This window comes from Raphanus sativus, chromosome 9 (genome assembly GCF_000801105.2).
Source record: "Raphanus sativus cultivar WK10039 chromosome 9, ASM80110v3, whole genome shotgun sequence".
In the NCBI taxonomy this organism is placed as follows: domain Eukaryota; kingdom Viridiplantae; phylum Streptophyta; class Magnoliopsida; order Brassicales; family Brassicaceae; genus Raphanus; species Raphanus sativus.
In genome coordinates this window covers 9,253,559-9,279,516 of record NC_079519.1, presented here as the reverse complement: position 1 = coordinate 9,279,516, position 25,958 = coordinate 9,253,559, and the positions used below count along the sequence as shown (strand labels likewise).

Here is a 25,958-nt window from a genome sequence, read left to right as displayed (position 1 = left end):
CCAACATATAAGACTGAATTAACTATAGACAAACATTATACTTCTATTTGTTTTCCTTAAAAGTGTAGACATGCGACGCGATGAGTTAAATGCTTAGCATCATTGAGCATGATGGGGAGAGAGGAGTGAGAGTAATACTTTAAGTCTTTAACTAATTAGATTTCCTGACATATCCACAAGGGAATTTCCTCATTTACACTCATGTCTGTCCCGGTTCTGTTGTCTTAAAGTCATTGACATATGCCTTACGTCAAAAAAAAGTCTCTGACAAATTTTTTTTTCTTTGCTTTGTTGCGCCCTAGGTCCGGGAATTAAAATCCGGATCCGTGATCCGATTCGGTATCCGCTCCGATCCGGTCTGAAAAACGGATATCCGGGAAGCCCGAATTCAAATCTAGATAGTGTTTTTACGGATCCGACGGATCCGAATACTGATCCGGTAGTGAAACTTTAGATCCGGGTATCCGGATCCGGATTCAGACCTATTATATATTTAAAATATTTAAAATATAATTATTTATATATACCATATATAGTTTATATATAAAATAACTAAAATTTTAACTTTATTAAATTTCAATAATTTTTCAATTTAAATTTTTAAAAAATAATTTTAAATAGACTAATTAAATGGTTAATTAGTTAATTTTAATTTAATTTTTAATTTTTCTTTAAAAAGGTTCGGATCCGGGTATTCGCGGGTATTCGGATTTTAGTCCGGATATCCAAATCCCGGATACACAGAAGACTCGAATCCGGATCCGAATAGCAATTTTACGAATCTGGTGGATCCGAATCCAGATATCCTAATATACTCCGGATACCCGAGAGACATGATTAAGACTTATTAATTTCAATTTAATGCAAAGATTTACCAGTTGATTAAGACAAATCATTGCGGTTGCGGACTTGTGGTGGTTGCAGCCGTACGGCGTCTGTGTATAGTCGATAACTCGATATATGTGTGACCTGTGTGAGTTTTGTAGAATGGATTCTGTGAAATTGCAAATACTGAGATTAAAGAGTGATTTCTACACACTTTTAACTACTATAATTTTATATGACAGTGTAGTCGATTACCTAGTGTAGACTATTAGTTTAATTAAGATTTCCCCCATATTGTATCCGTTATAAATCAGAGTACTAAACTATAAGCTTTTACATTGTTAAACATGCTTACGGAGGAAACAAGTTTTTTTTCTGACGTACAACGTGTTACTCATACTTATTCAAGTTCATCAAGCTAGTATAATCTGGATTGTTCACTATCGAATGATTTACTCTGTTCGTTATAATGCAATCGTTTTATATATTGCTTTGATTAAAACTGCCAAACGCAAAACCCCAAATTGCCCACTATTTTGTGTTCCTTGCGATAATCACCCCAAAGTGATTGCCAGTACGTACGTCCATGCTATTTCTCATAAGTCATAATAAAAGGTGAGTACATAATTCTTTGTGTATTGTAGACTTGTAGTTGATGTTATATATGCATAACTGGACAAGTATGTGTGATCATACAAGTATGAATTGACGTCTTAATTAACCATTTATCTACTACGTCAAAACACTGAAACAGTAAACCACCCAAAAACGTCTGAAAGTAAACCCTAAAATCAGATAGTAAAGTTTTTTTTATTGATAATTCGGTCCGGCAAAATGAAGACCAACCGACTAATTTTCTGGGATTTGTTCATGGCATTAGATAGATCTGATTACTCGCAATAAGAATTAGAGATCTATGTCGTATAGCCACACAAACATATATATTTTAGATGGTAGATTTTGAACTCAAAGTGCTTAGTATTTTTTTTCAAATCCGCAGCACCACTCGACCATGCTTTAGTAAAGCTATCGGTCATGTTTTGATGCAGATAGATAATTTCAAAAATGAATTATTCAAAGAAAAATCCTATTATAAATGAATATGGATTATGTTGTACGCATCATATGCTCATTAGAAAATTTGGTGTAGGTATTATCACATGCACATGCTACATGTGAGCTAAATATATTAATTAACGTTGAACGACGTTCCTGATTTTTGATATCAAATATATCAATATCATAAACTACTGAACTTCTTATAGCTCGAAGGGAAGTCGTAATTGATTAAGGAAGAAACGTATAATTTCAATTTGTATCGTTCCATATGATTCAGAATTTTAGATGTTGGATAAGACTCTCCACAATCCATTATCCATGCATATCTTAAAAATGTCCTCACGAATCGATGTCGACCACAACTTTTATTTTTAATACTTGCGAGTGATGTTTGCTAGAAAGTATAAACCTAAAGTGGGCCAAAGTGTCTTTTGTAAATTTGGTTTTGTTGCAAAAGGTTGGTAAAATCAGCTAAACATAAAATGACAATTAACTTTATATGCTTTAAGTTTTTCTACTATAGTCTATAGGCCACTCATTTGCAGGATGGGATATTAATAAAAATTATGCAATTGTCCTTTTTGTTATTGGCGAAAATAAAATACAAAAAGGAGGAACATGTTGAAAGGAAAACATCTAATGCCTTTTCAAGTTGTTAGGTGGTTTCATAGGCTTTTAAACAATAAGTTTAGGCCCGTGAAAAATCGTCCAACCCTCGATTAATATGATATCACTCGATTGAGAGTTAGGTAGGGGCTTAAATTAACATTGGTAGAAAGAGAGACAATTAGATTTGTGAGCCCAAAAAAGAAAAAAGATTTAGCCCAGCAGCATTGAAGTACAAAGTTGAAAGGGATTTATCCAGTTGACAAATCAGCATTCCGAATCAATAAAAAGTTTATTGACATCTGTAACTATTCTGAATCAATCAGCATTCTGAATCAATCAGCATTCACAACTGAAACTATTTATTTTAGAAATCTTAATTTAAATTTATTGACAAACAGCATTCTGAATCAATAAAAGTCAACATGTATTAACAATTGTAACTATTCATTTTAGAAATCTTAATTTTAATTTAATTTTTAAAATTATTAAAAATGAAACTCAAATATAATTTAAAATCAAAATACTAATATTATATAATATAAGATTTAAATAGATATCTTGTGCTTTTGGTGTAATGTAATACAAAAACATCATACAATACTTTTTTGCGGGTTCTAACACTTTGGTAACCAATTGTTTAGGCGCACAAGTGTATAGCCTGTCTCACATTCGCACTTGTTGCCTCATCTGGTAGTACTCCAATTCTAGCCACTTGGATACATAGCTACTCCTAGGGATATCAATTGTCTGTCTAAATCGAAATGTACTTGTCCAACTGAATATTTCATTTTCTGGTCACAATTAGTTTAAGCCCAAAAAAATTAACGTGCAAATAATACTAAACTCAAATACGATTAGGATCATAACAAATGGATTAATGCATTATCCATAGGGTTCAAAAATTAAATTTATCTTTTTGATAAAAGGTATTTTTTTCGTGAAGTAATTGAAAAATGTAATTTTGAAGTTTTAGCAAAAGATGATTGAGCGGTTTGACGAAAAACTCAAGTTCACAAGTTTGGCGAAAACGTTATTTTTTCAGTTTTGCTTGAAAACCAATTTTAGCGGAAAACATGATTTTTACTGTTGATAGAGAAAATGATTTTACAGTTTTGGCAAAGAAATGTAGTTTTACGGTTTTTCTAAGAAAACATAATTTTACGGTTTTTAAGGAAAACATGATTTTACAATTATGTCTGAAAAACTTGACTTTTAGATTTAGCATGGAAACATGAATTTTTAGTTTTGACGGATAAATATAATTTTAACTTCGCAAGAAAGAAGAAACAAAGTGTTTCAATTTTGATTTTCCTCCAGATTAGAAAACTCAAAATTTTATCAACTCATATTGAAATGATTTTGACCGATATGTTTTCGGGTTAAATAGATTTCAAACCATTTGAATTTTAGACCTCACTATATGGAAACTATTTTAATTTGGACTGCGCGGGTCCATCGTCATCATCCCTAACTACATCATTGTAGTGTTCTCTACAAAGTCATCTCGAAAATCATCGCCAATCGCTTGAAAGGTACACTCCTTCAATGCATATCTTACAATCAATCAGCGTTTATGAAGGATAGATTGCTGGTAGAGAATCTATTACTCGCCACTGAAATTGTTAAGGATTATCATAAAAAGGAGATCCACCAAGATGTGCAATGAAGATTGATATAGCAAAGATTTTCGACTCAGTGCACTGGCCTTTCCTTTTGAATACTTTACGAGCTTTCAACATGCCAGAGCAGTTCATTCATTGGATCGAACTATGTGTATGTACTCCTTCGTTCTCTGTACAAGTGAATGGAAAATTAGCTGTTTTTTTCAGAGTAAAAGAGGGTTGAGGCAAAGATGTGCTCTATCTCCCTATTTGTTTTGACATACATGATCCATTAGTTGGTGGAAGCTTACTATAAACGTTTACAATGGGTTACGTTGTTCCACTCGTCCTCGCTGCTTCTTTAGTTGACGATTTTACAGTACGTATTGTCATGTGTTTCTTTACTCTTAACAAATAGTGAACAGCAAACAGGGGCGGATCTATATAGGCAGGCAGTGGCGGAGGATTTATATAGGCGGGCAGGAGCGGGGTTAGTTGACCCCAGTCCAAAATCAAATGTAAAATATTTAAGCATAGACACGTTAATATCATTTGCTCAGTTGGTTTAAATCATTTGACTTGACCCCTCTTTCCTATGATCAATCCTCAATGCTGCATCCAGTTAACATCCTTTTTTACTATTTTATTTACATAATTATGGGCCTAAAAGCCTGAGTTTATGTTAAATATATGGGTCAAATTAGGTTTTGTTTGCTTTTCAAACTTCTTTATCTTTCCATCGTTCTTTTTGTCACAAATCTTTCCATCGTTTCTTAGATGTTCAATTGTATGTTTTCTTTTGAGCTTCAAACGTTTCACATTCTTTTAAATATTCACTGTAGATGATATTTTTCTTTTGTCACATTAAAAAACTTTGAATTTTTTATTTGTTTTACAATTATTTAAGATCATTTTCTACTTTTGTTTCAAAGCTTTAAATAATAATTTGTTTTGAAACTGGTAAACAAATAAAAAACCTTTTTACTAAAATACTTTTTAGCATTATTTTTTCTTTAAAATAAAAAGATTTTTGATCTCTAATGATTTATTTATTTGTACTTTTTAACTGATATTAAAAATTATATTTTAAAATAATTAAAAACTATTAATATAAATTATGACCCCTATAAAATATTTTCTGGATCCGCCACTAACTGCGAATATCGTATTTAAAATTTTACAATTTGTGATAAATTAGTAAAAGCATCTGTGTATTTACCTTTCAGCAGAGTTTATTTTCGTTTCGTTTTTCTTTCTTTTCCAAAAGTATCCTGCGTGGACCAACCCCATAAAGGTATGTTAAGATTTTCATATTTTGATAATTTACTAAATTTGGGTTCAGTTTTTCTGTCTTTTGTCTAGTGGTGCTCTTCTACTTGAGGAGGTTTGTATACTTTCTTGGATAGGTTTCCTGCTGCTACTATGGTAATGTACACTTTGCTGGATGTTTATGCAGAAAAATCACTAATTCTGCCAAAAAAAAAAAATTCTGTACACGATGTATTATCTTGAAACACAAGCAAATGATGGATTCGATTGCTACTATCACTCGCTACGGAGGTGATCCTGTGCATAGCAAAATAGAACATTCGGTCCGAAATTCTTAAGAAAAGTTTTACACTAAAAAGAGTCTTCAAATTTGTTAAAAAAATATTTTTGTTAAAACTCTATTAAAATGTTTATGGCCCGGACATTTCAGGAACACTCCTACTCTAGCTAGTGTAGTCTTTGTTCACATATTAGTCTTCATTTTAAACCACACGAGTAGGAAGCCCTGGAAGTCGAAAAATATAACAATCATTACATACACATACGTAAACATTTTCCTTTTTGACACAAATACACACTGTTTTGTCTTCCTACTTGCATTATTTCTGAAAATTGTTCCATGAAAAGACCAAAAGAAAACCTTGAATATTACAAACGAGTCCCTCAATTTACCATCTCGTTATACTTGGCCAAAGATTCTAGTCTTTGCAATCTCATCTCTTCATTGAACTTCTTGATAAACGCTTCCACGCGCCTGTTAAGCTCTTCCTGACCCGGTGACGGCTCTCTTTTCAACCGCGGCGTCGTCTCCGCCTCATTTAAGTTGTCAGACTTGGTCATCTTCTCCTTACTTCGCACGTGCGACCTTTCTTGCCACGTGTCGGACTTCGTCAAGTGCTTCTTTAACTGCGTCGAGCGTCCTTCCGTTATCTTCTTCCACGTCGTCTCCAGCGTGTCCTCTCTCCTGGAGTCCTTTGACTTTTTACATCCACCACCATTTCCTGCAGAAATTTTGGAAAATTAATTAATTTACGCATTTGCCCCTCCCATAAATGATTTTTTTTTATGAATGACTATACCTTCTTGAGTACTTTTAAGCGACTTTTGCTTGTTGAATCTCGGCGGTTTCCTAGACAGCTTCACAACCGAAACCGCCGGAGAGTCACTTTCCATTTTTGGCTTGTCCATATCCGGTTCAGGCGAACCGCTACTCGGTTTTGGCTTCTCCGTATCCGGTTCAGGCGAACCGGTAATCGGTTTTGGCTTCTCCTTCTCTGCATGTTGATCTTCTCGACCATCAACTATCACCTTATCATCAGCGATGACTTCGGGGACAACCGGTGCATCATTCTCTTCAAAGCCGGTATAAGCGTTGTCAACGTTAGAGACGTTCAAGTAACCGCTGTCGATATCAGAAGGCACCGGTACTACGGTTACCACTTCCAAAGACTCATGATCATCGATATTAGAAGACGTTTTCTGCGTGAGCTTAGATGTAGCGACGATGGAGACGATGATACAGTTGGTGACTAAGTAAAGATACGGTGGTTTTACGAGGAAGACTGTATTATCGTAGACGATCAGACAGCAAGACGCCACTAAATGGGAGACTGGAGGAACGGTGAAACTCACCGCAGCAATAGAAAAGACGCCGGCGATGAGGACGGTGGCTGACGTTTTGAAGGAAGAGGTAGGGAGAAGTATCGGCATGGTGAGTGATCTCATTTGCCTCGGGAGTTTCTTTGGAGTTATGGTTCGGTGGTTCTTATCTACAAAAAAAAGAAACATAGAGGTGTGTGTATATATATTAAGAAAATTGGTGAAATTAAATTTAAAAATGTGGTCCTTATTGTGTGGGCTTTTCACAGAATCACAAGTGGGTCCTTTACATAAGGTATGGTGATGGAGGCTTTATTTGAGTTACACGTGGGTTCGATGCGTTCACTTGAAGTTAGAACCTTGCCTAACATTACAACAAGTACGGTATTTGAAAAACATATGTAACAAGAGAGATACAAGTTCACATATATTTGATATTTCTGAGTTATTTCTCATACCCACTCCGGATGATCTCAAATATATACAATAGTAAGAACAAATCAGGTGGTCTTTGTTTTTGTCGGGTTACCAATTACCGACTAGTCACAACTTGCGTAGGGGTACGCCAAAGGCGTTATAGACACGCATATTTGGTCCGTCTAGGGGCGTTATGGAACCGGGTTGGAATAGGTTTTTTAACTTGCTAAGTTGTGAGTCTTACCGTCCACATACTGAGGTTCGCTAATTTGAGTCTTTGACGATATGATCCATTCATATAATTAATAAACATTGTTGATGTAGAAAAATAAACCTTGATTTCTAATTTCTTTACTGTTTAAAAGTATCAATAATGGTTTTAAAAAGAAAGAACCAATAATAAAAGCAGTTACTGTTGAGTTGTGATATTAGGTATTGTAGGCCATTTTCATTGACATTGTAAAAAAGATTGTTGAAATTCAAAGTGGTAACGAGAAGAACAATGATATTTATGTATATATAGTGCTTTCGATAAGGACATGCAGATCTAAAATTAATAATAATTGAGATTGATGAACGTTTATTCTCTACTCTAGCGTGTAATTTTGTTTTCATAACACTGCATATGCACTTACTAAAAGTAGATTTGATTTGACAATTCGAACCCATGAAAGATACATAAGGCATTACGGGTCAACAAGCACAACAAAATTCTACCGACCATTTTTGTATTTTTTTGCTTCACACTGATTGATCTTTCATTATTTTAAATACATAAATAGAACTCAAACTTCTGTCCAAAGCTCCGTACAAGACCGACATTGTGTTTTTGTTTTTAATAACCGGATGCATAAGCCTGAAAGTCCGACGTGTTCTCATGTGTTGCATTATCATATTTTTTTCTGCATTATCATATTATGTTTTCATCAGAACAAGGTGATACTCGATCCACGTAAGGAGACAATAATGTAAACAAATACTAATATTAACAATACCAATGTACAACTCACAACTAAAAGATATTACATTGATCAGGCGAGGACGATTTTAACAAATGGTCACAATTTTCTCAAGTACATTTATTATTTTCTAGTTTACGATCAAGCATTATAAGGATTTAAAATATCATAAGAGTACTGAATGAAGACAACTATCGGGTAAAGACTTTTTGAACTGTGAATAATATAGAAAATGATTTAGCAATCAAGTATTAATCTCTCAAATCTTATCTATAATAGAAGTGGTTCACGACATCTTAAAAAGAGAAAAGGTAAACGAAGGTTGGCGAGAGAGGAGTAGAAAAACATTGTGGTGAAGGAGAGTAAAATGCTTTATTAAGCCATTTGACCAAAAATACCTTTAGTGGAGGGTTTTACCTATTAGAGTTTTAAACATGTATATATATATATGTATGTGTTGTATGTGTATAATTATGGGGTCTATAATTTTATAGAAATACAACCAAAAGTTATTTAAAACATACATATACATATATACATATATATTTAGAAGTATAAGAGCATCTCCAATGTAAAACTCCATATTTTATTTCAAAATGGAATAAAAGTGAATATAGAATAAAAATACTCCGTAATAAAATTTACTCCATAAATGGAGTAATCTATTTTTTGTTTATTCATTATTCTATTATGGAGTAAAATATAAAATTGGATTGTAGTATTTCTTACTCCATATTCATTTTTACTTCATTTTGGAGGAAAAAATGGAGTTTGGGTTAGAGATACCCTAATGGATATAACCTTTCATTGGAGGTGCTCTTACGGTGCCAAACTAAAAACATTTATTAGCCGTCCATAACAAGTTTGTTTTAAGGGGTTTTGGAACCGTTTGTTTGCTTACTTCCACCAAAGTCGTAAGTCTTAGACTTAAACCAATACCAACATGTATATAACTGATCTAACTAACTGTGAACTGTATGTTTGTTTGATTTTACTTACATTTATATGGACTTTGGTATAAACTAGCATCAATACGAATATTTACTTTTGTCTAATAAAGTATTAGGTACACATGATATTTTTTACGTAATGTTGAAATAATCGATCTTTTATTTAATATAATAAAACCGAGTATTAAATGTTATGTGGAGGAGAACAATCGTTCTCTGATCACATTCTCATAATCACATGGATAAAACTCTTTTATTTTTTTATTCCCAAGAATCGCATCTATTACTCTTTCAGCAACCGAGTAAATCAAATCAAAACCCAAACTACAACACAGTTTCAAAAGAAAAAAAAATTGTTTAACAGAGAAACTGTCCAGAGATGATTGTATATATTTGAGGTCTTCAAATTTTAGACATTAAAGAAAGGCAAATTCAGAAAATCCCTAATGCTGATCAATGCTTTGTGAACATTCCATCCATCAAGGAAGAGAAATCAAAGTCTTTGCCTGATTGAGAAGCTGGTGTGGTGCTTGTTTGTTGCGCGGAGGTTGATGATTGAGGTTTGCCGGTTAAGTTTGGGGTCATACCGTTTGTCGCGGGATTAACTTGACCCGTTGCGTAGAAACTGCATTAATTAACAAACAAAAAAAACAAAAAATATATATTACTTACAAAGATGTCACATATTGTTTATTTGAGAGAGCTCATGAAAAAAAGAGAGCACCTATTCAAAAGTCCCACTTTTATCAGAATACACTAAATCTTTTATGTTCAAAGTTCAACGCAAAAATTGAATGAAAAAAACACAGTTTACTTCTTTGTGTTTCTTTATCTCTCCATAGATGATACAAACAGAAAACAGTTCTATTTACATACCTGGATATTGGATACTGAAGAGTGTTCTCTTGCTGTTGTCCGGGTCTCACGTTCATGTTTGCGTTCATGTTCATGTTCTAAAATTACAGCGATAAAAGAGGGATTAAGATACAGTGAGAATTTTTGCATGAACTTGGTCACTGCTAATTCAGATCTTGCTAAAACAAATGCAGAAGGGGGATACTTACTTGCATAAGTTTCTGGAGATCAGCTTGACCACCTCCTGGGTTAGTCATTCCAGGGATCTGGTAGCCAGTGTTTGACCAATTTGCGGATGCTAAGCTAAGAGCATTAGCAATAGCTTGCTGATTCACACCGTTTGGAGTGCCTCCTGCAGCTTTTGCTGCTGCCATGTAAATAGCTTGCTGCTGGGCAAGCATAGCAACCTGTTGCTGATGCATCGCAAAAGGCGACACGATATTCGTCTGTAACAAATGAAAGACACAATCACTTGACTTAGGTTTGGAATTTCAGATGTCCAGTGTTTAAAAAACAGAGTAAGCGGTAACAAGACACAACACCTAGGTTTTGTGTTGGAAGCACAAGTCATGCTATATATGTAATCTTTAGTTTAATAACGATACGAAAAGGGAATTTTGAACACAAAATCGATAGAAAGGCAGATCCAACAAAGCAGTAAGTATGAGAAGAGCAATTGTCTTCAGAATTTACCTTCTCAAATAGGCTCATGATATCGCCTTTCACATCTTTCTGTGGTGCTTGTTGAGCTATTAAAGTAGGTGTGTCTTTGAACAAATCCTCGATCCCAGTAGATGGAGGGGTACTGCTCTCATCAGGCTTTGGTGTGACACTTTTCTCTGCCGTTTGACCGTTTCCAGCCGCTACAGTTTTAGGATTCAGATGTTACTCTAAAGAAATTTCTAGAGAAGGAGTAACATAAAGTTCACACGGATATGAAAGATGTGCCACAACGATCGATTAAGTCATGCACATGCTAGATAGATACATACACTGAAAGCCAGCCCATGAGTTGTCATCAGCAGGAGCTGCCTCTGAGGTATTTGTAGTGGGCTCATCCATTGATAGCATGTTAAAGAGGTCAGTAGCAAAATCCACCTTTGGAGGCTCTGATGCGGGTGCAACATTTACTGTTGGTTTCGTCATCTCGACAGGAGCGGCTACAGATTCTGTCTTCTGCTGTGGCTTTATAACCTATCATTTTTTAGTATCATGCATCAGAAAAACAAAACATCAAATACTTTTTATCATGATTGAAAATTCATGCTTTGAAAGATTACGATGCACGAGATACAAAGTAGTCTACTAGATGTAAGAATACAAGGTCTGGCATCTAAATCATCATATGCATTACTCCTAAGGTTATTAAATAAGATCATGTCATGGGGATTCTTGATAATTATGAATAACTAAAGGCACTAATTTCTTTAGTAAAACCATATCGTCCGGGTAGTATCTTTTGATACCTGACCAGGTCCTTGTGGAGGAACGGGAAAACTTATCCTTGTTGCGGAAACACTATTTCTTGTTCTAGGGGCTTGGACAGTTTTCTTTTCCGCAAATAAATTTACAGGGCTACTAGTGTGCCCATGCTCATATACAGGCCCAGTCCTCTCCACAGATCTCCGCCGTTCCTGCTCGACTCTTGGGGGTGATCTAGCCTTTTCACCTCTAGAAACCCATCTCTTCTCTTCATACCTAGAAAAGTCATGTAACAAGATTAGTTCAATATCAATCTGCATGGCAAGATAAAAACCAAACTTAACAAGGTAGAATTAACTGAGGGTTATGTAAACTGAAAAGAGAGAGAGGCATACTTTGCACGTATGAAGTTCTCAATCCCAACTCTATCATAGTTTGGAGGTAGCTCAGCTTCCCAGTAACTATTTGCAATCTCGTTTCCCATTGCTGCAAGCAAAGAAAAGGTTATTTTACATGGCGAAACTAATCCTGTGTAAAAGGTGGACCACTTGAAAGATAATTAATTTTCAAAGACACTTACACTGAATAAATGCAACCTGCTCCGGGAGCCATGTGTCCAGAGTAGCAGATCGAACCTACATTCATCAGCCATCGCCAGAACATATAAGTCACTTATGCTGCTGCTAAGGTTACAAAAATCGACTTGACCAGAAGGACTCAGCTTATATACGAATAAGAAGGCACAACTTAAACATGACCTTTTGCGCAAATGGAATTGGGTTTAATAATAACAAGAAGATGGAACTAAGATCTCAGTATCTAGAAGACAATTGGAGAAAGGAAGGAGAGAGAGAGAGAACCTTTGAAATGTGTACCCCGAGACTCCTGTGGATCCCAGAACATTGCATACAGATAAAGATACCTAAATTAACACTAGCCCATCTTGGACCTCTGTAACACAAATGATATATAAACAGTATTAGCCAAATATAAAGCGAGAGCCAGCATAATTCAAACCATACTTTGTTTTGCAGTCAGCACATTCTCTGTTCTCAGGATGTTTAAGAAGCCCTTCAAGAATCTGCAGCACCAAAACCAGGGGAGTATTAAAACAATAGACTATTTATCAACAAAGAATCTGCAAGAGACCAAGCAGCTATAGCCAAGATCAAGCAATAGAATACAAATAGAACGAGATCGGGGCTATTTTATGTGGTGATCATGTTTCTGTAACGATCGAAAAACGGAGGATCAGGCGATAATGATAACACCTGAAAGACCTCACCTAACTAACTATAGCGATTGAAGATGAACAACTCTAGCTTGCTAAAACACACAGATCCAAATCGAATCTAGATCGTCATGATTAATCATCGATTGTTGGCAATCGAAATCACAAATATAATAAATAAATATAGGACTACGAATCCGCAAAGCTCGGAGAAATTTAAAAAAAAAACGATCTGAGATTTCGAGAGACCTTCCTATGGCGGGCATTAAGCTCCTTAGAGACGTTAGCTTTCTCGTTCATGGTGGGTGGATTATGAACAAGGGTAGCAGGAGAATCGGCAAAGACGAAGACCTCAAGGAAACAGAACAAAAAAATCTGCGGGGAGGTCAAAACGGTCTTTTCCGCATTCACCGCTCTCTCAATCTTTCTCTTCTTCCTTTTCTTCCCCTTTCAGAGTGAGAGGTCAATACTTTTTGGACCCTTCAGATTACGGGACTGGTTTACCAATTCGGTTTTCTTTGTTTTCAGTTTCAAAATTCAATTTCCGGTTTGGTTTTGGTTTGTTCCTTATATAGAAAAAAAAAACTGAAGAAATTTATGCCTTACAATCTCTCTGTCTTTTACATAGATCTTAAGGCCTTAAAGGTTAGAGACATGTCTATTTTTTTATACAACTGTTAGAAATATACGATATAGGGCTAAAAAATAGTTTGTTACTAGAGACATGTCCATTTCCTCTATACAGTAGTTCATGTTCATGTCATATTTTATGAACTACTTCAGCTCTACTTTGATCATACATCTTCAGTTACAACACAACTTTGCGTAATCTAGATTACGTTTTGGCGAAGGAGAGGAAGAGTCAACAATAGTAGTAACACTTGTAAATGGGTATATACAGTTCTTTAGACCGAGCTTGTAAATTGTTACTCGACTAACTTCGATCAGTTTCTACCAGTATATAAGAAGTAAGTTTAAAAATTGGTATACAACAATGTTAAACAAGTCAGTCTTGTACAACTACTACACAGATCCATGGGAAACATTCTGACAATGCAATGCAAAGGCAATTGGGTTGGGATAATAAAGAGCTGATAGTTACTTTCAAGAACAATTCAACAAAGTAACCTCATGCACCAAGTATTTTACAGAACCTATTGCCGCCCCCCTCCTTAAACTTCAACTTCATAACTTTTGCATGATTTGACTGTTCATGAAACTGTCTTAAAGAAAGTATACCTAAAGAAATATATTTACTAACTAAGCTGACTGAATCCCGTTTAACCGGGTTTAGCCTCATTTGATACATTTTCCCTTTCCGTTTACAATAGTGCATGCACACCAATCAAGGGAATGACTAGACCTGGATTGAAAGGCCACTGCTTGTATTTTCCGGTTCGGCGGTGTTGACGAATTTCATATTGATAACCCCAAACTTTTTCCACAAACCGATATAAAACCAAACATGATCAAAATTTTAGAACCAACCAAAAGACAAGTAATGACTTGAACAAGAAGTAACTACAGTAAAAAACTCTATAACTAATTCTCAATAAGTTAATAAAATTGCTAAATTAAATAAATTAATAAAATTGATAAATTAAATAAACTTCCATTTTCATGGGTACTTCCATTTGATAGATAAAATATAATGAGTAAAAACATTCTTTGGTTCCAAAGATAAATAAAAGTTTTGATAAATGTATATATATTGATAAGCACTTAATTTTTGTAAATAAAACTCTTTAGATTAAAGTATATCAAACAATCACTAAAAGCAAAAAAAAAAATTGATTTAAATAAATTAAAAATAAGAAAATACTATGCATAAACAAAGCAAAAGAAAAGGAAAAAAATATCAAATAAAGCTCAAAGTAAAATTTTGAAATTTAGTCACATGGGTCAAAATACTTATTTGAAACAAATTATGTATATGATGTCAACTATATAAATATATAAACAATTTTTTGTGAAATGTACTTAAATCAGTTGACCCTTTAGTTGTTTTGAAAGACTATTTCAATCTATCTTTACTTTAAAGAGAAAATATAAAAGCTGTGTAAAATATGTTTAAGCTAATATTCATATCTTCATTCATGTATTAACATCTTCGCTAGATGGCTAGATGAAACCAATGTACATGCGAAGTAAAGGAGCCTAACATACTCTTCAATTGTTTGAAAAACAAAAACCTCATAAATATGTCCCACATGTTTAATAAATGATAGCTTTCATACATAATTTTTGTATGAGAAACACAATTGTAATAAAAACGTATGTATGAAATACTTTTAAACCATTTTGAGTATCAATACAAATTAATATGAATCATACAGTGCTCAAATCATATAAAAAGTATAGCGTTGATTTATATACTTAGGGGAAAATGCTTAATATAAAAACATTCCTTTTAATATTAACTTGTTTTCTGAGGTAAACCTTAAATAAATTGTTGGATCAATCATGCATTGAAACAGAAAATTTACAAAAATGAGCTTTCTGAAAAATACATGTATATTTTTGGATGTAGCAATCTATTTAATTCTTATGAACGAGCTTACCTTGAGATTCATCTTCGTCTTCTTTGAAGCTGAATGGAGAAACAAAAAATGTACTGATGCTATTAGCTATTATGAGAACAAATGTGGTAAAGATGTCGCCGGTTGCTATGTAGATCCTAATAGAAATGATATTCCATATGAAAGGAATAGTGATTTAGCATATTAATACTTGATAGATGTTCTCTTTACAAAAAAAATGTAAATTAATTTTCTTATATGAATTCAAAAATAGTTATGGACATAATCATTGAAAGTTAAGTATATTATTTTTATTTCTTAAAAACTATAGTATATAGAAATGAGAAATAAATAAATAAATAAATATATTCCTATATTATTTTTCATAATTTTGGATGAGAAATACAACTTTGGACATTTATTTAGTTCTTTAAAGATATAGCAAATAAAAATAAGCAAAGATGTATCCAATATCCATTGGACATTTATTTCATTTAATCATTTGCACTTTTTCAACAGACAATTTTCATTTAAGTGATTGCAAAGATTCAGTAAAATCTTCAACAATGATTTCTATACTAAATTATTAGGATGAAAATACAAATAACTAGGATAACAAGATACATCCTTAAAAAGTTTCACAACATCTTAAAACCATTACATTTTTAAATGAAAATTATTATGAAAAGATACATCCTTAAGAATTACTGCTTTGTCTTTGTTACTAGGGGTGGGTATATCGGTTTAGTTTCGGGTTCTATTTGGGTTCATTAATTTGGATTTTATAAAACTCAACCCAATTAAAACCAAAGTAGCTTTGGTTTTGATTCGGTTTGGGTTTACTTTAGTTTGGTTTAATTCGGTTTGGTTTAGATTTAGTTTGATTTACTTCATTATGGTTTAGTTTGGTTCGGTGTAGTTTGGGTATGTGAACTATAAAAGATAGAGTGAGAACATAAACTTTGTTAGCTAAAAAATCCACTATAAAAGTAAAAAAAACAATGTATCCAAAAACTAAAAATACCAATCAATAACTTTGTTACATAATTTTACCTTTAGACAATGGATATTGGAAAAGAACGAGACGATACTACTACGACTTGGATGCTTATAGTTTTTAGGATTTGTTTTGAGTACAATCTTTAGGTATTAGGATTAGAGAATATATATATATATATATATATATATATATAATAGTATTATTTGAATCATATTTGGAATTTTAAAAAATATATGGAAGTTAAAAATGAAAAATAAAACTTTAACTAAAATTTACAATAAGTTTATATATATATAATAGATAAAAAATATATTGGATTATCGATTTTGTTCGATTTAAACCCAAACCAAACCAAACCAAACCATTCGGATTGAATAAAACATGAATCAATTGGGTTATATAAAGATCACAGTTTGGTTTGGATCAGTTTAACTTCGGTTGGGTCAAAAAAAAAAACTTCGGTTGGTTCGGTTCGGTTCGGGTTTTTTGCCTACTTCTATTCATTACACATCTACAAAATTTATCTTAAAAATGAGTTTTGTCTTCATTACAAAAGTAATTTCAAACGATGCTTAAGTTGGAGAAATAGTCATACTTTTACTTTGAAACGAAGTTTAAAACGCTAAGTGCATTTGTCAATGGTGTCAGCGCGAAGTTCGTCCAAAGGCACACCATTCCCAAACATCGACCTTCATAATTAATTAACATATTAGCACCTTTATCAAGCAAAGCAATTTGACTTTTCACTCCTATAAATTCACAATCAACAATCCAACCCTCATCATCACTAACACAATAAACTATCTCCTTCTCTAATCAAAAACCAAAAAGAAACAAAGATGGAGATCTCGAAAACCCTTTTGCTAGTTATTTCCCTTGTAGCTGCAACTTGTTTCTTGCAGGCCAAGGCAGCCGGAGTTTACTGTAGCAACCCTTACACACGATGTTACCGCAAGTACATTCAATGTCCAGGGGAATGTCCAAGCACAACCGCCATGAACTCCAAGAACAAAGTCTGCTACGCTGATTGCGATAGACCCACTTGCAAATCCCAATGCCGCAGTAAGCTTTTCAATTCCTTGACGTATAAGTTTCCACACTCTATTTTGCATATTTCTCAAGTAAATGAATCATATGTTTTTTTTTGTATAGTGAGGAAACCAAATTGCAACAGACCAGGATCAGCTTGTTATGACCCGAGGTTCATTGGAGGAGACGGCATTGTGTTCTACTTCCATGGAAAGAGCAACGAAGAGTTCAGCCTCGTCTCTGACTCTGACCTACAGATCAATGGTAGGTTCATTGGTCACAGACCCGCTGGTCGTGCCAGAGACTTCACATGGATCCAAGCTCTCGGATTCCTCTTCAACTCCCACAAATTCTCTCTTGAAGCTGCTAAATCCGCCTCATGGGACAACGAAGTCGACCATCTCAAATTCACTTTCGATGGCCAAGAGTTATCTGTCCCAGAAGCAACTCTCTACACCTGGTTAGCATTTGATCAAGAACTCATTTACAAACACGTTTTCAAGATTCTTGAAAGTTTAAAACCAATATGTTTTCTTTTAAAAACAGGTACTCACCAAACAAGGACATCAAGATCGAGAGAGTGACTGTGAGAAACAGCGTGATCGTGACAATCAAAGACAAAGCTGAGATCATGGTCAATGTCGTTCCAGTGACAAAAGAAGAAGACAGGATCCACAGCTACAAAGTACCATCAGATGACTGTTTTGCACATCTCGAAGTTCAGTTCAAATTCTTCAACCTTTCACCAAACGTCGATGGAATCTTGGGACGTACCTACAAACCTGATTTCCAGAATCCAGCTAAGCCTGGAGTCGCAATGCCAGTGGTTGGTGGTGAAGACAGCTTCAAGACAACGTCTCTCCTCTCCAATGACTGCAAAACTTGCATTTTCTCTGAATCACATGCAGAGATTGATACCGTCAAGTCAGAGATTGAGTATGCAACTTTGGATTGTACTCGTGGAGCGTCTTCTGGATACGGCATCGTCTGCAGAAAGTAAAGAAATCGTATAAAAACAAAACTTGGCTTAAAAGAAGAATAACGCCAGAGAGCAATAGCTTCTATATATTGGCGATGGTACATAGTATAATAAACCAAGTGAAGATGAAATATGCTGTATTACTACTATGAAATGTATTTTTGTATTGTATCATCCACCATGTGTTCTAAACTTCAAAATTTCTATTAATCTAATCTTAGCTAAAACTACCTACATGATGAAACAGAAGGAGTAATAAACACTGCGTAATGTACTAATTCAAAGGATTAATAGGAATATATATGTGAGCATAATATGAACGATTAACAAAAGCGGGGATAGCTCAGTTGGGAGAGCGTCAGACTGAAGATCTGAAGGTCGCGTGTTCGATCCACGCTCACCGCAATATAATTTTGTTTTAAAAATTTTCTCCATCAAACGTGCCACGCGTGTGTGTACATAAGAAGTCCAAAACGACGTCGTTCATTTAACTTTTTTCTACACTTAAACGACGACGTCGGGGCCAACTCACCACAGAGAGAATGAGCTTCGTAAAGATCACAAATTACAAACGTCTTGCTCAAAAGAGATTATAAACGATAAACGAATTCAAAATAGCTTTTAAACAGTTACAAAAATAAATAATCACATTCTGATTGCTTTCAAACATCCGTACTCACTATATTACATAACAAATTATATAAAATTCGAAATAAAAATCATCTGAATGAATAATTTTGGATCATCCAACCCAAAAAGTCTTTTTCTTTTTTGTCTTAATCTTTCCTGTAAAACTTCAAAACAAACAATGTCTTGTCTCTGTATCATTTCTTCTTTCAATCTTTTCTACCTTCCACGAGGATGAACAAGCTGCGAAAACACAGCACTAGTAGTCGCATCTTCCGCATCATCATCAGTCCCTGTCCCCGAGTTACCTCCTCCTCCTCCTCTCTCCATCATACTCATACTATTATCAAACGGCTCCATTGGCGCCATCGGTATCCCAGGAATATGGTTCGTACTATTATCATCAGCCTCCATTAAAGCCGAAGACGTCTCTTCAAGCTGCAACGCGTACTCCAAGTTCCACAACACATCTCCCATCGACGGCCTATCAACACCGTACTCCGCCAAACACTTCTCAGCCGTTTCACCGAACTTCTTAAGCGACGCCGGGTTCACTTTCCCCGTTAAGTTACTATCCATGATCTGATCGAGAAGACCCTTCTTCTGCCACGCCATGGCCCATTCAGCTATGTTCACTTGCTCCCTAGGCAAAACCGGGTTTAAAGCAGGTCTACAGCAAAGCACTTCCATCAGAACAACCCCGAACGAGTACACATCTGACTTCTCGGTTAACTGCTGTCTCCTGAAGTACTCCGGGTCGAGATACCCGAAGCTTCCTTTAACCGCAGTGCTCACATGAGTTTGGTCAAGCGAAGGTCCGGTTTTGGATAGACCAAAGTCCGCGACCTTCGCGACCAAATTCTCGTCTAGCAAGATGTTGGTAGTCTTCACGTCGCGGTGTATGATGCTCTGCGACGCGCCGGTGTGTAGGTAATGCAGCCCTCTCGCCGCGCCGATGCAGATCTCTAGTCTTTGTTTCCACGACAGCGGAGGAAGCTCAGCTCCGTAGAGATGACTCCTCAGCGGTCCATTCGCCATGTACTCGTAGACAAGAATCATCTCCGACCTCTCGTCGCAGTAGCCGATGAGTGAAACAAGGTGTCTGTGTCTGAGTTTGGAAAGCATTTCGATCTCCGTTCTGAACTCAGCCATGCCTTGTTCCGACCTCGGGTTCCCTCGTTTAACCGCGACTTTAGTCCCGTCCTCTAACGTCCCCTTGTAGACACGCCCGAACCCGCCGACACCGAGCAAGGAGCTCTCGTCGAACTTGTTAGTAGCGTCCATGATTTCTTGAAACATAAAGACACGGCCGAGGTGAGTCGAAGCCAACGAGATGCAGCTCGCGGTATTGCTCTTGTGAGAAGCCGTTGATTTGGTGAGAGTCTGAGATAGTCCGTATAACGGCAAAGGCAACCACGGATGCCCGTTACCGTTACCGTTACCTCCTTCTTGAGGACTCGTCGAACGTTTCTTCCTCGAAGCAGCTAAACAGCAGTAGCAACAAACCGCGACGAGCAGAACCGCGGCAAACGCACCTACCGCGGAACCGATGATCATCACTTCCGTTCTCTTGTTGGAATCTGATCCGCCAGGGAGGAGAGACTTAACGGAAGACAAACCGCTTAAGCTCTTAGCTTCGTTACTAATCTTCAAAACCTCTAAACCATTCATAGTGGCGTTGGTGATGTCAGCCTGAGAATCAGGCCCAACGCTAACGGTCAACAAACGGGGAGACTCCACGGAAGCGTTGGAGATAAAGTCTTTAAAGTAAGGAACGTTGAGACCATTAGTCAGCGTCGAGAGATCAAGGCTTCCAAGAGCGAGATCGTCGTTAACGTATAGATTGAAGACGAGCGTGTTCATAGCATGGCTCACGACGTCGCAGAAGTGAACGCGAAGGAAGTACCTGAACTCCGGCTCCACGGGGAGAACCCAAGTGACGTTAAAGTTTGGGGTAGCAACATTGGCTTCGCCCATGGTGTCGGCGGTGGCGTAGACCATGTTGGGAGCTGTTTCCTGGGTGGCGGAGGCAGTGTATTTGATGGAGGAAGGGTTGGCCGTTACGACGAGGACAGAGCTGTTGACATGGAGATACTTGGCGTCGTTCTCCCATTGTCTCCCCAGAGTGTCGTTCTCGGAAGTCAGCAACGGTCCTCCCATGTTTAGCCTGTAGACTGTCTCGAACGCGAGGTGGGAGAGACCGGTGAATGGAGAGGAAGGGTTTAGAGCCAGAGCTTGGTCGGGGATGAGGCTGTCCGGAACGGAGACGACTTCGATCGCGTTGACGAAGACTACTGAGTCGTTGGAAGGGATGAAGGTTAAGGTGAAGAGATCTGAAGTGACGTTGACTGTGTACTCTTTGAAGATGTGAGAGCCGTTGTGGTTGTTGAATGAGAAGTCGTTCAGGAGGACGAAGTCGTCTGTTACGACTGTGATTGAAGCGGAGTTTAAGTTCCAGGTGGAGTTCTTGATCGGTGAGAAATGGAGACGGATCCAATGTCGACCCGGTGAGGTGATTTTGAATCGGTACGAAGCTAAACCGGAGAAAACGCGAGCGGTTTGGTAGATCGAGAGAGACTGGTTGGTGGTAGATGTTGGTGATGCTAGGGAGGAGGAGTTTCCGGTTTTGAGGACGAGAGATGAGTGGGGGGAATCTGGAACAAAGGTTCTGCCTTGGAAGGTTATGTTTTGCGATGCGCCGCAAGAAATCAAATAGTTATCTGGCGGAGTAAACAAAGCAGATGGAGTATAGCAAGAGAGGAAGAACAGAAGAAGGACAAGATATGGTTTTGTAATGATGATGAACACCATTTTGTAGATCTTGTAGTTTTAGTGAGAACCTTAAAGCCAAAACTAAGAAGGAGCTGGTTTTGAGATTGTTCTTGAAGAAGCTGCAGTAAGAGAATGTGGATTTGATAGAAAAATGCTTTGGGTTTGGATTCACATGGCGTAAAACCCAGTTCAAGAATGTGTGTGTTTGGGACGAAACAGGAACCAATCAAGAACTCTGAGAGCAAAGAAAGAAAAGGAAAAGGCAGAGACTTTTTAAGTGGTACTTTCTGCAACTTTCTTCTCTTTCTCTCTCTCTAGCTCTTTACAGGCTGGTTTGATTATTAGGCTGTCATCTTCCAGTGGAGAAGCAACTCAAATGGGAGGAGGCCTTCCTTCACAAGGGGCCTACACAAAAGGAGATGTGCTAAATGAAGAGGAAGAGAGAGAGAGATAGAGAGACTCCTAGTTAAATAGAATATGATTAAAGAACTAATAATAAGATTAGTTTTGTGCTTTTGAAGTTTAATAATGATGTTATTGAATAAATTTAGAGTGGAAAAAGACTTTGTACAAAACAAAACTAAAAATTAACAGCTAATACCCGCCGCGATTTGATGCAAGTATGACAACAGACAAGAAGATAAGAAGAATATTGAACGAAAACGTATGTCTTTTGGTTATAGTTGTAGCATATGTGGGTCACTATTATCATCACCGCTTGTTTTAATCTTTATTTTTTTTTATGTGGAATTTTATTCCCACATCCGTTTTGATTCAGTTTCTGTAAAAAACGAACTTAACCGGTTAAGTCTCACTAAATTCTGAAATTAATTAATACTACTATCTTAGGTTTAAATGTATTTGGTAATTGAAACTATATATTAGTTTGATCTGCGCACAGATATTAATTCTTACGTTTTTATATAATGATATTTGCATTTTCATGATTAATATTATGTATTTTAGATGTATTATATATACCTGATTGTATTTAGAAGGTCCGGACCAAATAATATAATATGATTATTTTGGTATGAATATCTGATTTTGTTTTAGATATATCGGTTATTTTAATATTTTAATTTTTATACATCAAAACTCAACTCATCCAAATCTATAAACTCGACTCGAAATCTATCCATAAATGAGCGAGGTCTAATTTTAGAATTCAGAAAATCTGATATCCGAAATAAATAATCTATATCTTAATGGGTATTTAATTGTCTTTTTGTCACGTAATGGTATTTGAATGCCCATGTTTAACTATTCTGTACCGTTTTGAATATTTTTTACGAGCAAATTCATTTAAGTTGATCAAATTATTATGGTTAACATGTAAAATAAATGCTGTTAAATTTTATAGTAAATATAATTAATGAAGTAGTTAAAAGGTCAAAAATGTAAATATATAATAAAAACTTTTAAAATAGTTAATTTTTATTTTATATTTGTGTAATAAATGTTGTCTAATTATTTAGAGAAAACAATAAAAATAAAATGTTATAATGTGTTAAAAGAATAAGTTACAAAAAAAAACATACATTTTTTTATAACAAAAATACATACATTTGGGAAAATATTGTTTTGTACTTCGGTTACAATAGAGTAGATAACCTGCATAATACACATTTATTGCAAGTGTTTTACATGTGTTATTTTGCCAAATATATTATGTGATTGTGGTGAAGTTTGGATTGGATCAGTTTGGTGTATACATGTTAACACTTAGTCATATATTATGTGGTTATGAGAAAGTTTGATATTTTTAACAAAAAAGAGAAAGTTTGATACGTCGTTATCATACACCACACTGTCACAACAGTTTTATATAGCACATTTGATGATGGGTTTTAGCATTTTAACAAACAAAACTTATAATAGTTACTATATGAACTTACTGTGTACAAACTTGATATATATGCTTGTTTCGTCAATTAACTAAGAAACAACAACAGCATTCAGTTTCTAGCTAACATATGTACTGGAGGTCATTTATCAAAAAAAAAAGAGTTTATACTGGAGGTCTACTTATTAGTATAACATATGTACTGGAGGTCATTTATCAAAAAAAAAAAGAGTTTATACTGGAGGTCTACTTATTAGTATTAAAGTCATGATTTTTTTTTTAACCAGGATGGGTTCGGACCTTCGGCTTTAATTCCCTTTAGGCCGGGAGCCAGCATGCGTCTGTACCTATTAGGGCTCTGAACACTCTTTCCCGCCTGATACTCGAACTCGTGACCTCTCAGACAAATGTCTGAGGCGTTACCAGTTGAGTTAGCTCATCCGGGTGTCTTTTTTTTTCCTTTTTTTGTTTAACCAGGATGGATTCGGGCCTTCGGCCTTAATCCCTTCTAGGCCCGGAGAAGTCATGATATTCTTGACAAAATAAAAAATCATGATATTCAATATCAACTAGGGAATGCTCGTATGTTAGATCTCGTATACCAATACATGTTTTCAGTAATTTTTGTCGATAAAACTGGTTGACAGTCGGTAGAAACCTAAGAGCATCAACATGTATAAATTTTTTTTTCTAAATGTCTCTCATAATATTATCAGTTTTGATTTATTTATATAATAAAATTTTAAGAATAAGAAAATAGATCAATAAGAAATTGAGAAAATTCAAAAAAGTCCCTTTAAAATGTTGAGTTTTTGTGAAAAAAGTGTTTCTCACCTTGTTTTCTTTTCTTTTTGTAGGAAGAGTTTGGTTGAAATACTCAACAAATATTGATGTTCTAACTATATTTTTCATTTTTCGGTTCTTCCAAACTGAGATAGTTTTGTTTTTAATTATTAACTTGATTTGGTCTAAACCTTATTATTTTTGGTCATTTTTCTACTGCATGTAATATCCTATGATTTTTTTTTCTTTTTCGTATAAAAGATCCCATTTAAAAACCAGAACAAAACTCTATAAAGCTTCAGAGAGATGTAAAAATCCTAACCGTCAAGACTTTTTTTTTCTCTTCTTTCTCATTCTCTCATGGCCATCCTTTTCTCCTCTTTCTCTTTTGTGTCTCTTTTTTTCTTCGTTGTTTGTCATTCATTGCATGTCGGGCCAAGCCGTCGGAAATCTCTGATGAACCAATCCAAGTTTGTGACTAGATCTCTTCTTGTCTTCTATCTATATCTGGTTATCGGTGAGGTAAGAAATCCCAGTTGTCATTTTATTCTTTCTCTTAGATTTCTAATATTGGGTCTTTGGTGGTAGCACCTATCCATTTTTTTTGTTGATCTGGTTTGTAGAAAACCGTAAGCTTGAGATCTGCTTCTTCTCTATTTTCCATTTGCAGATCTAGGCTAGGGTGAAGACTGATGTGATCTCTTCCTTCCTTTTTCATTATCGCTTCATAGTAGTAGAAATATATGTCTAAATCATTCATATCTACGTGTTATCTATAAGCATACGTGTAGCTATTTAATAAATGCATTATACCTTACATATTCATATAAATATTGTATTGTAATATGTCAATACCTAGATCTATTCATAGGTTATTAAAACAAATATGGTTATCTGATGATTAAGATTTGTATGTGGGTGTTTACATTGTGTGGGGAATAAGCATGTGTGGGTAGTATATATGATATAGGAACATTCATTAAGCTTATGTGTGCCGGTGTAACATACTGGAGGTTTGTATATCTCGGACGTTGCATCGTTTCTTGTTGGATCATGTGGCAATCGCGTGAGTTGGCATGATTCATCGCCGGAGTGGGCATGTGGTGTGCCTGTGTGAGAAGTAAGAACGTAGTAACATGATGTTGTGGAGACAACGTTAGATTTCGTGATGTCATGAGATAACGTTTAGAAATCGTGATGTCGTGGAGACAATATATAAATGTATGGTAGCACGTTTCATGTGACGCAGCGTGATGTCGTGGAGACAACGTGATGTCGTGGAGACAACGTGTGAATGAGGTGGCGGATCACGCATGGACCGATGTCAATAACGTGATTGCATGAAAGCTTTGAACTCACGTGTATCGATAGAGATGGTGAGCTCTCACGCGACGACTTGAGTTTAAGGCTTTTAAATTTTCTTGCACTAAGTTTTTGTCGAAATTATGCTCACTTTTTCTTTTTCGGTTTTCCATTTCAGGATTGGTTCATATTGGTGGATTTTGTCAAAGATGTTTTGGGATCTTAAAAATACATTGTTTCAGCCTTGTGGCTGGAGACAAGTGTCATAATATTGCCGACTATTTAGATATGCTTAATCGGTGTAT

The 25,958-nt window shown here is 35.5% G+C and overlaps 4 protein-coding genes and 1 non-coding gene across 7 annotated transcripts; 2 read left to right on the top strand and 3 right to left on the bottom strand.

The window, feature by feature from the left end:
- Positions 1-5,869: 5,869 nt before the first annotated feature.
- On the bottom strand, positions 5,870-7,158 carry LOC108831401 (uncharacterized). The gene is made up of 2 exons (XM_018604947.2): positions 6,443-7,158; positions 5,870-6,364 (listed from the first exon to the last, which is right to left on the bottom strand). Exons 1-2 carry the CDS (start codon positions 7,149-7,151, stop codon positions 6,027-6,029), a joined length of 1,047 nt encoding a protein of 348 aa, XP_018460449.2. The 5' UTR covers positions 7,152-7,158; the 3' UTR covers positions 5,870-6,026.
- Positions 7,159-9,522: 2,364 nt separating this feature from the next.
- Positions 9,523-13,246, bottom strand: LOC108831398 (ADP-ribosylation factor GTPase-activating protein AGD5). Of its 2 annotated transcripts, none has more exons than XM_018604945.2 (11): positions 13,046-13,246; positions 12,588-12,646; positions 12,426-12,516; positions 12,146-12,200; positions 11,961-12,051; positions 11,610-11,841; positions 11,136-11,337; positions 10,837-11,006; positions 10,354-10,589; positions 10,165-10,224; positions 9,523-9,913 (listed from the first exon to the last, which is right to left on the bottom strand). In XM_018604945.2, the coding sequence occupies exons 1-11, from the start codon at positions 13,094-13,096 to the stop codon at positions 9,742-9,744; spliced, it is 1,419 nt and encodes a 472-aa protein (XP_018460447.1). In that variant the 5' UTR covers positions 13,097-13,246; the 3' UTR covers positions 9,523-9,741. The 2 variants fall into 2 exon arrangements, with proteins under 2 accessions (XP_018460447.1, XP_018460446.1); XM_018604944.2 differs by having other exon boundaries at positions 10,165-10,241; positions 10,353-10,589; positions 13,046-13,245.
- A 3,819-nt stretch (positions 13,247-17,065) lies between these two features.
- Positions 17,066-18,388, top strand: LOC108831406 (uncharacterized). Of its 2 annotated transcripts, XM_018604952.2 has the most exons (3): positions 17,066-17,377; positions 17,468-17,804; positions 17,891-18,388. In XM_018604952.2, the coding sequence occupies exons 1-3, from the start codon at positions 17,155-17,157 to the stop codon at positions 18,342-18,344; spliced, it is 1,014 nt and encodes a 337-aa protein (XP_018460454.2). In that variant the 5' UTR covers positions 17,066-17,154; the 3' UTR covers positions 18,345-18,388. The 2 variants fall into 2 exon arrangements, with proteins under 2 accessions (XP_018460454.2, XP_056849792.1); XM_056993812.1 differs by having other exon boundaries at positions 17,066-17,804.
- Positions 18,389-18,655: 267 nt separating this feature from the next.
- Positions 18,656-18,728, top strand: TRNAF-GAA (transfer RNA phenylalanine (anticodon GAA)). The gene has a single exon. It is a non-coding gene; the product is annotated as a tRNA-Phe (tRNA).
- Positions 18,729-18,950: 222 nt separating this feature from the next.
- On the bottom strand, positions 18,951-22,168 carry LOC108831404 (receptor-like protein kinase THESEUS 1). The gene has a single exon (XM_018604950.2). The coding sequence runs from the start codon at positions 21,759-21,761 to the stop codon at positions 19,170-19,172; it is 2,592 nt and encodes an 863-aa protein (XP_018460452.1). The 5' UTR covers positions 21,762-22,168; the 3' UTR covers positions 18,951-19,169.
- Positions 22,169-25,958: the final 3,790 nt, after the last annotated feature.

Excerpts from the sequence above, each read along its gene's own strand:
- LOC108831401 (XM_018604947.2), bottom strand. The coding sequence starts at position 7,151 with ATGTTTCTTTTTTTTGTAGATAAGAACCACCGAACCATAACTCCAAAG. Across the intron at positions 6,365-6,442 it reads GCTTAAAAGTACTCAAGAAG|GAAATGGTGGTGGATGTAAA; the intron begins GTATAGTCATTC and ends AAATTTCTGCAG.
- LOC108831398 (XM_018604944.2), bottom strand. The coding sequence starts at position 13,096 with ATGAACGAGAAAGCTAACGTCTCTAAGGAGCTTAATGCCCGCCATAGG. Across the intron at positions 12,201-12,425 it reads TCGGGGTACACATTTCAAAG|GTTCGATCTGCTACTCTGGA; the intron begins GTTCTCTCTCTC and ends TGATGAATGTAG. Across the intron at positions 11,842-11,960 it reads GAGAACTTCATACGTGCAAA|GTATGAAGAGAAGAGATGGG; the intron begins GTATGCCTCTCT and ends TGACTTTTCTAG.
- LOC108831406 (XM_056993812.1), top strand. The coding sequence starts at position 17,155 with ATGGAGATCTCGAAAACCCTTTTGCTAGTTATTTCCCTTGTAGCTGCA. Across the intron at positions 17,805-17,890 it reads GAAGCAACTCTCTACACCTG|GTACTCACCAAACAAGGACA; the intron begins GTTAGCATTTGA and ends TTTTAAAAACAG.
- LOC108831404 (XM_018604950.2), bottom strand. The coding sequence starts at position 21,761 with ATGGTGTTCATCATCATTACAAAACCATATCTTGTCCTTCTTCTGTTC.